At 33.2% G+C, this 9,177-nt stretch overlaps 1 protein-coding gene across 1 annotated transcript; it reads right to left on the bottom strand.

Moving 5' to 3' along the window:
- Nucleotides 1-1,689: 1,689 nt before the first annotated feature.
- Nucleotides 1,690-5,178, bottom strand: LOC132936143 (zinc finger MYM-type protein 1-like). The gene is made up of 4 exons (XM_061002836.1): nucleotides 4,719-5,178; nucleotides 3,139-4,605; nucleotides 2,952-3,057; nucleotides 1,690-1,828 (listed from the first exon to the last, which is right to left on the bottom strand). The coding sequence occupies exons 1-4, from the start codon at nucleotides 5,176-5,178 to the stop codon at nucleotides 1,690-1,692; spliced, it is 2,172 nt and encodes a 723-aa protein (XP_060858819.1).
- Nucleotides 5,179-9,177: the final 3,999 nt, after the last annotated feature.

Raw genomic sequence — 9,177 nt, 5'->3', positions numbered from 1 at the left:
AACTAAATAACGTAATTGGCAATTTCTATAGGTACCAACAATAGGGGTTTTTTAAGAACGCGTAAAGCGCGAGAAAAAGCTAAATAGTTTCTAGTTTAATGTTATTTTTATTGACAATATTCGATGTCTAACTGCATTGACAATTATTCACGATCGGCAATAACTCGTTAGGTCTCGTTTGAACTTTCACTGACCTAATCCACCATACTGTACCTAACGATTCTTTGTAAATTCGTTTATTATATATTAGGTAGTCTGTGGTCTAAATAGTTTGGTGGTGAAATAATTCAAATAGACACTTTGGCAGTGTCATGGCAGCCCTATAGCAGTGCCATGTTGCTATTAAACTCTCTAGTATTATTAGGTTAACTGTTTAATATCATATAAATATTAAAAATATTGCATGGCAGTTATGGTATAGGTTCTTCTAAAGTTTTTAGTATTAATATATAATTAGAGTCCAATTATTGCCAATTTTGAATGATTGTCACAGAAGTTACCCAACGAATATTGTCAGTAAAAATAACATTAAACTAGAAACTATTTAGCTTTTTCTCGCGCTTTACGCGTTCTTAAAAAACCCTATTGTTGGTACCTATACAAATAGCCAATTACGAGAAAACAAGAAAAAGAAAACGTTATAAGACGAATAAACATTTCCGAAACAATGTTCCTGTTACAGTGGTTTTTGATTGTTTTTTTTTTAAATATTTCATAAAGTTAGCTAACATACAATACGGAACGTTTGTTGACGTTATCGTCGTAGTCCTATGATTTAAAATTATATATTGAATGCAATATTATACTAACAATAGCATCAACTAACATCTTTTATTTGTTGACGCAATTTTTTTTCCTGAAGTATGTATTTAATGTAATATTAATTATTAGCTGTGGCAATAGTTTCAGCGTTATTAATACTAAAGATTTTAGAAGCACCTTTACCACAACCGACATGAATATTTTAATGTATATATGACATTAAATTGTTAACCTAATCATACTAGATGGTTAATAGCCCCATAGCACTGCCATAGGCAGATACCTCCTCAATAAACGAAAAACAATATCAAAACAACACGGATTTTATGATCGGATATCAAACCGAATACATCTCCTGCGATAAAAAAACACAAATAAAACTCCACCCTCACTCCATCTCAACAGCCAAGACTACCCATAGAAGATGAAAAACCCCCCAAGAGGCACCTTTCTGATTTATCGTCCCAGGAGGCTTATAACATACACACGGGTAAACAACAAATAGTATAGAAGCATTTCCTTTCGATTTAGAACATTCTAATTTTCTCTACCATTAATAATTATTGTATTGACCCCATTATAATACGTTTAAGCGATTTTTAATATTTCTTATTTAATGTAATTGATCAATATAGTTCTTTGTCGTGTTTTGTTTGGTTGTTTGTTTGTTTGTTTGTTTGTTTTTTTTTTTTTTTTTGTATAAAATGTATTGACAACATTGCCGTTTAATTCGGCTGTACATTTAAAACAATAAAAATCGCAATAGTGAAGCCCCTGTCATCATGAATTAATGGCTCCCTCGGCCAATGATAAATTGGCCTTCCTATTACCTTATATAGTACAATAATTTCACGAAAAATACCAGTAATTTTTAATTTTAAGTTTCCTGGTGTGAATCGTAAATTAATTGACAGAAACTTAGACAGCTTACCTCCGACACTTTTGTGGCAGTTTGCTGCGCCAATAATGAGTCTTGGTCCTGGTGCGAAAGTCCGATGACGACTCGCTAAGTGACCTGGAACAACTGTTGCCTTCTTTATAATCAATGTCGTCTTTCTCAATGAATCTGGAAAATACATTAGAACAAAATATAATTTTAGTTTATCAAAATGTATACAAAACTATTAGGTATTTAATTCAAAAACTAAAGACTTATGTTAACATTTAAAAAAATGAAAATTACATTTAATAAAGTAAAACGTATAAAAGTCTGTCAGTACTCAGTAGTGTATTGTTATCAACACACATGCTGAGATATATTCAATATTTTTGAAACGTTTCAGCTATTAAATATTCTTTATTGTGTAAATTGCCAGCATCCTTAAAAAAATTTCAAGGAAAAAAGTGTGAGAAGAAAAAATTAAAAAGAAAAGCGGGTAAGTGGATGTTGGAAAGTAGGTAACAAGTGGGTCAATAATGGATTGTATTAAACTTAAATTCAATGATATAATATCATTGTATAAGAAAAACGATTCTGAGCAGAGATGGTTTGTCGTTTTATATTGTTATTATTTATTATATCCTGTAAGTTGAATTAATATTATAGTTGATGTGTCGTGTATTGTAACAATTACTCGCCTAGAGATATAGGTTATTAATAATAATAAATAATTAACAACTTCAGCGAGTTTTTCAATCTTAAAAAGTGGACTGTATCAAAAAAAAAAAACACCACACAACATATAATAATAAATATAAATAATAATTAGCATCCGTGTAATACATATGTGAGGGATGTAGGCGCCCACCTACTATATAATATAATATTGGACCGATTGCTCGATAGTCGAGACAATAATATATAATAATAATAATACAAAACGCCGCGAAGGCAATATAAAAAATAAACAAACAAAATACAAAACAATGATATGGTATCATAAACAATGATAATAAAAGCGCGTATCACTGTCGTGATACCGCGTTACCAGTTGTTGCCGCCGACCACTCGACTGTCCTTATGACCAAACCTCCATGACGACTGCTTGCCCGTTCTAATCCCGCGATCCACGTTGCTGATCGATGGCTGAACCACACTAATTATGCATGTGATACATGGGCGTAGCTAGGATTTCAATCAGGGGGGGGGGGCAGTGATGTAGCCAACTTTAAATCATTAAAACTCAATTTTTTTTTAAAGTATTTATTTATAATATATTATTCATTAATCATTATTTTTAAATTATAACAATGACAATCGTCTAGAGTCTTCGCAAAATCTGCTGAGAATTTTCTGTTGCATCTCTTCCTTTTTTTCATCTAGCAGCTTTCTATACACACTTAGTATGCATAGACCTGAAATAATTTACATTGTATATGATTAATATTAATATAATTATTAATTAGCATTGATATAAAAAAACTATTTTGATTTACCATTCAGACGGTTTTCCGTCAGCGTTGAACGCAACCAAGTTTTTACCCTTCTTAACGTACTGAATGACCTCTCAATAGTGCAAGTTGTACATGGCTGAGCTAAAGAAATATGCAAGGCTTGTTTTATTTTAGGAAAGAAAATATCTGTTTCTTCTACTACTTCACTCATTTCCATGTCTGATAGTTTGCTTTTAGCCAGTTTTTTCTCCTTCCAGATGTTGTACCATAATTCTGCTTCACTTTCCAAGTCTTTAATTTGGTAATAATTGGCAAAATCATTTATTTTAAGTTTAAATTCTTTGGTGTTCATATCTAACATATTTGAAGGGTGTAATAATAAAAGTGAAAAAGCAGGTATGTTTTCATCAGAAAATCTCCGTTCCAATGAGGATATTAATGAATCCAAGTATGGAATTAGTAATGATCTCTTCCAGAATTCAGCCGAATTTAACGCTGGAGGATTCGAACGATGTTGTTGTTGTTTAACAATCCTAGGAAGATTAATTTCTGCTCCTATATTCTCAGCTGCTATGTTTGCAGCAGTTAATAATTCTTTAATTTCTGTGTCAGCGTGTTCGCGGTGATCTTTCACCATGACTACTATTTTTTTTATAAAATTTGAGCATTTCAGCAAATCCAGATTTTTTGATTGTAAAGCATTCACAACAGGCTCTAATAATTTAGAGTATTTTGCTATGAGGATAACACTCATTATAAAAATACTTTTATTTGCTACAGCATACAATTGAAAAGCAACTTTTCTTGTTGCAGTGTTCCCATCTTTTGACAATTTATCTAAAGCATGTACAATTATCTCAAAATTTTCTTTGAAAATTGAAATACTTCTATATTTTTGAGACCATCGTGTCTCACAGAATGCTGGTATGTTCGGGATACATTTTCTACGTAAAACAGATTCGCGAAAAAAGTTTATGATATCCTTTACCGTTGAAATTGTGTTACGTATTTCTGGAACACAATTTAAATCATTGACCACCAAGTTTAATTTATGACTTGCACAGTGAAAAAATAGAGCATGTGGATATTTTTCTCGTAAAATTGTTTGCACTCCATTGATTTTCCCTGCCATAGTTGCGCAACCATCATAGCCTTGTCCAACAAGCTTCGTTCCATCGAGACCTTTGTTTTGAATAAAATGATCTATTGCACTAGCTATGTTAACAGCATCCGTGGCATGTAGTTCAATGAAGCCTAAAAATTCTTCTCTGATAGCCCTTTTCTCATCATCAAAAAATCTAATCCCAATAGACAATTGCTCTGTTCCTGAGATATCAGCGGTCTCGTCTGCCATTATACTGAAAGCTACAGCCTTTTTAACATCATTAATAATACAATCTTTGATTACTGTTCCACTTATATTGATGATTTCATTCTGAATTTGCGGAGATGTGTAGATGGCATTTCGCTTGCCCTTTTCGATATGGTTTTGGAGATACTGATCACCAGCTTCAATTCACATTTGAATTAAGTCATAGAAAACTCCTACATCAAAAAATTATCAAAAATAAATAATTTAAATAATCCAATATTTTATAAATTTAATGATTTTATTCAATTACCTTCATTTTGACCTTTTCCTCTAAAGGGTAGATCATGGGTTCCGCAAAATAGTACATTTGAAATTATGGACGAAATAATCTTTCGATTTTGTTCTAGTATTTTTTGGTGTCCGGATACCATCATAATATTTATAGGTACTTCTTCCACAAAACTTTTAGCTGCTTCGGTTGCTCCTTGGTGCCAATTATTGGAAATATGGTTTCTACAGTTCTCGTGAATGTCTTTGTATCGTGTAAAAGGTTTGATGATAAATGAACCTAAAACACCTTGGACTTTTTTCGGTGGAAACAGAACACAGTACAAACAAAGAGCTCCTTTCAGTATTTTCGAATACGCAAGCCAAGGAGCATAGGCCTGTAACCAACTATGGTTAAATTTTCTCTTTGATCCAACAGCAATAGCATCCTCACTAAAGTTGTAATTTTCTGGTGGCGTCCAACAACGTTTCAAGATATCCATTTTTTGAGATGTTGTTAAATGATTAGACCGTCCCACCCATTGACCTATGTCATTTTCAAAACGTTCTTCATTTGTAAGCTTTTTAGAAGTTGAAGGATCTGCATTTCTGGTATTGCGATCATAAGAAGTGGAAGGTTCGTTGGAGGATTTGGGAATTTAATATATTCCTTCGTGTTCATCACTTCCGCTACTACTTATTTCTGGCAATTTTCTCTTTTCTCGACCTTAAAAATTACGAAGACTTATGAAATAATGATGTAAGTGATAATCAGGGCTCGAAACTTAATGCATTAAAAATTTGTTTGTTGTTGATAATTTATTAATAATAAATTATAAACATAAAATATGCGCTATGACACAGAAAAAGTTGTGTCCTATGTATTGTGGAATTTTGGTAATTCTACTATAAATACCAAGGGAGTGGTTTTGTCCCGCGCAAAACAGTTTTTCGCTATATTGTATGCTTGTAAGACGAAGACAACGCATGCGGGTATAGCGTCCTCTTAATATATCATAGTTGCGGCAGGCGGCGGTCACAATACATAGTGTATATATTATATAAGTAAAAGACTTTGTACTTATTTATTTTACTTTGTAACTATTTATAATTCTAAAACAAGATATGTACTTACCACCAAAAAACTTTCTTATGTCCATCGTGTAAAATAATATTAAATGTAAACGTTATATATTATATTCGTTACTTACGCGAACACAGAACGGCACGTACTGCTGTCTGCTGCACTTGATTGTTGACACTATCGCTGTTGATATTAATGTATAAAGCACATAACGATTAGCGTTTAACTCATAATTCAAATAATCTTTAGATAGACTAATCGATAAAATATAAAACGATTACACGTGTAGATATCACTCGGTCCCACTAAACTATTTTTAGACTTCATGTACTTATATCAAATTTAATATTTCAATTTTAACGTAAAACTTACACGTGCGATATAAGAAATACAATTTAGTTTGTAGTGCAGGGGGGGGGGGGGGCACTTGCCCACCCCTGCCCCATACTCGCTACGCCCATGATGTGATACGACGTCTCCTAGTCCAGATGACACATCGTACGCACAGACCCGAATGTCCGACGCACGTTCGGCGTCTGGTTGGATTGCACCCGCGTGCGATCACTAGCTACCGATTATTAATATTAAACTGCCATCTTGCCCGTTACTGTTTACGTTATTTAACAACAGCGACACACGGACAATAATTACAAAAGGAAATCCAGTCGCCCGCTCGCACTCGCGATCATATTATATTCATATGCCACCGATGGCAGATGCACTTGCGTATTGATATTCCGTAACATCAATAATATGAATATTATCGAATGGCTAAACAACGCGTAAATATATTACGTGCCGCAGCAGCATTAACAAAACGGTGAGTTCGGGAACAACTCGCGTCACACGACTTCGACGACTGCGATGGGCACGGAACAACGACTATCTTAATTATTGCTACAAAGTCCGTGTCCCTCGGAGGTAGGCCTCTGTTGGCGGGCGGTACTCTTTTCGCCCAAAAATGACCTTCCTCTTTTCGCCCACGTCCTCAAGTATGATAAAATAGTTTCCTCTTTTCGCCTAAAAATAATTGCATTCTTTTCGCCCACGGTTTCATGTTCGACATTTTGGAAAGCACTGTCTCAAGATGATTTATGATTGATATAATATCGATACTAATTGGTATGGGTTGTGAGGTTGTGACAATCTCGTATATGTATATCTGATATCAGAATTTTTATCTACAAACGGACGTAATAAAAGTGCTATCGATATAATATAACAAATAATATATGAGGCGGTTGTCGGTATTGCGGTGTAATTATATATTAATTTTAGTATGTCATTCACTTTCCTACTGAATAGGCGCTTGTGTTTTTTCTTTAAGTTTTTCCTTGCGTTTTTCGAGTGATGGAAGTTTTAGAATTTTGAGAAGTAAAAGGGGTTAAAGTTCAATTTTGGATCAACTAGTAAAAAAGATGGCTCTACCCGTTGGAGATGTGTAATAAGAACGTGTGATGCAAAATTATATACAGATAAAAATGATGCATTTTCTTCAGCCGTCGGAGAACATTATCATAATAAATATGATGAATCGAATATTAATCGTCAAATAGTCAACACGGCATGCAGACGAAAAGCAATAGAAGATCTCCATACAAGACCAAAAAAAATTATATTAAAAGAAATTGCTCAAAACGACGCGACGTCATATTTAAACGTACATGATATAAAAAGGTTAAGGAACAATATGTATAAATATCGTGCAAAAGTCTTTCCTTCTATCCTACTAATATAAATTAAGTTCATCAGTATATTGCCGAAGCCGAAATAAAAACTGTAACAAATGAACATTTTGTATTAGATAACTATGAAAATAAAAATGTAATAATATTTTCATGTGAAAAAAATTTACATTTCTTGAGCCATGTTGAAAACGTATACGTCGATGGCACGTTTAAATATTCTGCAAGATTTTTTGAACAAATGTTCACTATTCATGGATATAAAAATGATCATTATATACCATTAGTTTTTTGCCTGTTAGTTAATAAATCGGTCCAAACATATGAATTTTTATTTAAGAAAATCACCGATAAATGTAATAGCCTTGGAGTACTTCTATCACCGTTAAAATGTACGGTTGATTTTAAATATGCAATACATAAAGCTATACAAACTGGTTTGGCCAAATACGGAAATTATTAGGTTATTATTATGATTTATTAGGTTTCATTTAACCCAATAGTGGTGGAGAAATGTGCAAAAATTTGGCTTGGCTACACACTATAAAGACAACACTTCAGATATTGGCAAGTGGATACACTATACGTTTGGTCTACTTTTATTGAATCCTGAAGAGGTAGGTGATTGTTATGTCGAAGATTTAATGACTGACTGTCCTGAAAATGACAATCTGCAAAAGTACTGTGATTATTTAATTGATAACTATATATCTGATGAAAGTATATTCCCACCAAAGATTTGGGCATCTAACTCGTCAGATTTAATCAGGACAACTAATGCATGCGAGTCGTTCCATTCATTCTTTAACAAAAGTTTTCATTGTAATTCTCCATCAATTGGTACGTGGTTGGCGGTTATACAAGAAGTCCAAACTGATGTCTATATTAAACTGAATAGTATCCATTTACAAAAACTTTCCTAAAGATAGGAAAGTAAAAGATCGTCAACTAAAAAACGAAGACAAAATACAACAGTACAATAGAGGAGAGATAAGTCGGTATGCATTTCTTAAATCAATATCATTCAACTATACAAAAAATTTTAATTTAAATTAAATCCTAATCCATCACATAATAATTTTTTGACGACGTCATAACAACTAATGACAAATACATACCTATTTTATATTATATAATAATTATTTTAATGGGCACAAACATAAATACATTTTTGGAGAGTAATAGAAGCCGCTTCCTCGTGGTGCTCTCTGGGTTATGCTTAATGGCTTTATTAAATTTATTTTTGAGACAGTGCTTTCCAAAATGTTGAACATGAAACCGTGGGCGAAAAGAATGCAATTATTTTTAGGCAAAAAAGAGGAAACTATTTTATCATACTTGAGGACGTGGGCGAAAATAGGAAGGTCATTTTTGGGCGAAAGGAGGTTACGCCCCTGTTGGAGGCGGCCGGACGGGGAAGCCGGTTTGCACTATACGGCGGCGGGGGGTGGGGTCTTCTAGCAGATTCTACGCCTTATCGGCGTAGACCCACGACAAAAATAAATATTGTCACCGCCGGAGTCGGCACCGAACAATAGTATTATAATATTTTATTCGTTTCTATGGTGATAGACAAAGTAATAGAAATTAATATCCAATTTTTAGAGGATTCATAATATGTCAATGGTTTTTTCTCGTGGCATTAAATAACTATTGAGAAAATCGTAAAATGACCTATTTAAAGTACTATCTTGATCCAATTTTCTAAAAAATAAAAACTATATGTTGAAATC

This window comes from Metopolophium dirhodum, chromosome 1, assembly GCF_019925205.1.
Source record: "Metopolophium dirhodum isolate CAU chromosome 1, ASM1992520v1, whole genome shotgun sequence".
NCBI classification, from domain to species: domain Eukaryota; kingdom Metazoa; phylum Arthropoda; class Insecta; order Hemiptera; family Aphididae; genus Metopolophium; species Metopolophium dirhodum.
This window is presented reverse-complemented; position numbering and strand designations above follow the sequence as displayed.

Excerpts from the sequence above, each read along its gene's own strand:
- LOC132936143 (XM_061002836.1), bottom strand. The coding sequence starts at position 5,178 with ATGGATATCTTGAAACGTTGTTGGACGCCACCAGAAAATTACAACTTT. Across the intron at positions 3,058-3,138 it reads GACGGAAAACCGTCTGAATG|GTCTATGCATACTAAGTGTG; the intron begins GTAAATCAAAAT and ends AAATTATTTCAG. Across the intron at positions 1,829-2,951 it reads GACTCTAGACGATTGTCATT|ATTCATTGAGAAAGACGACA; the intron begins GTTATAATTTAA and ends TGTATTTTCCAG.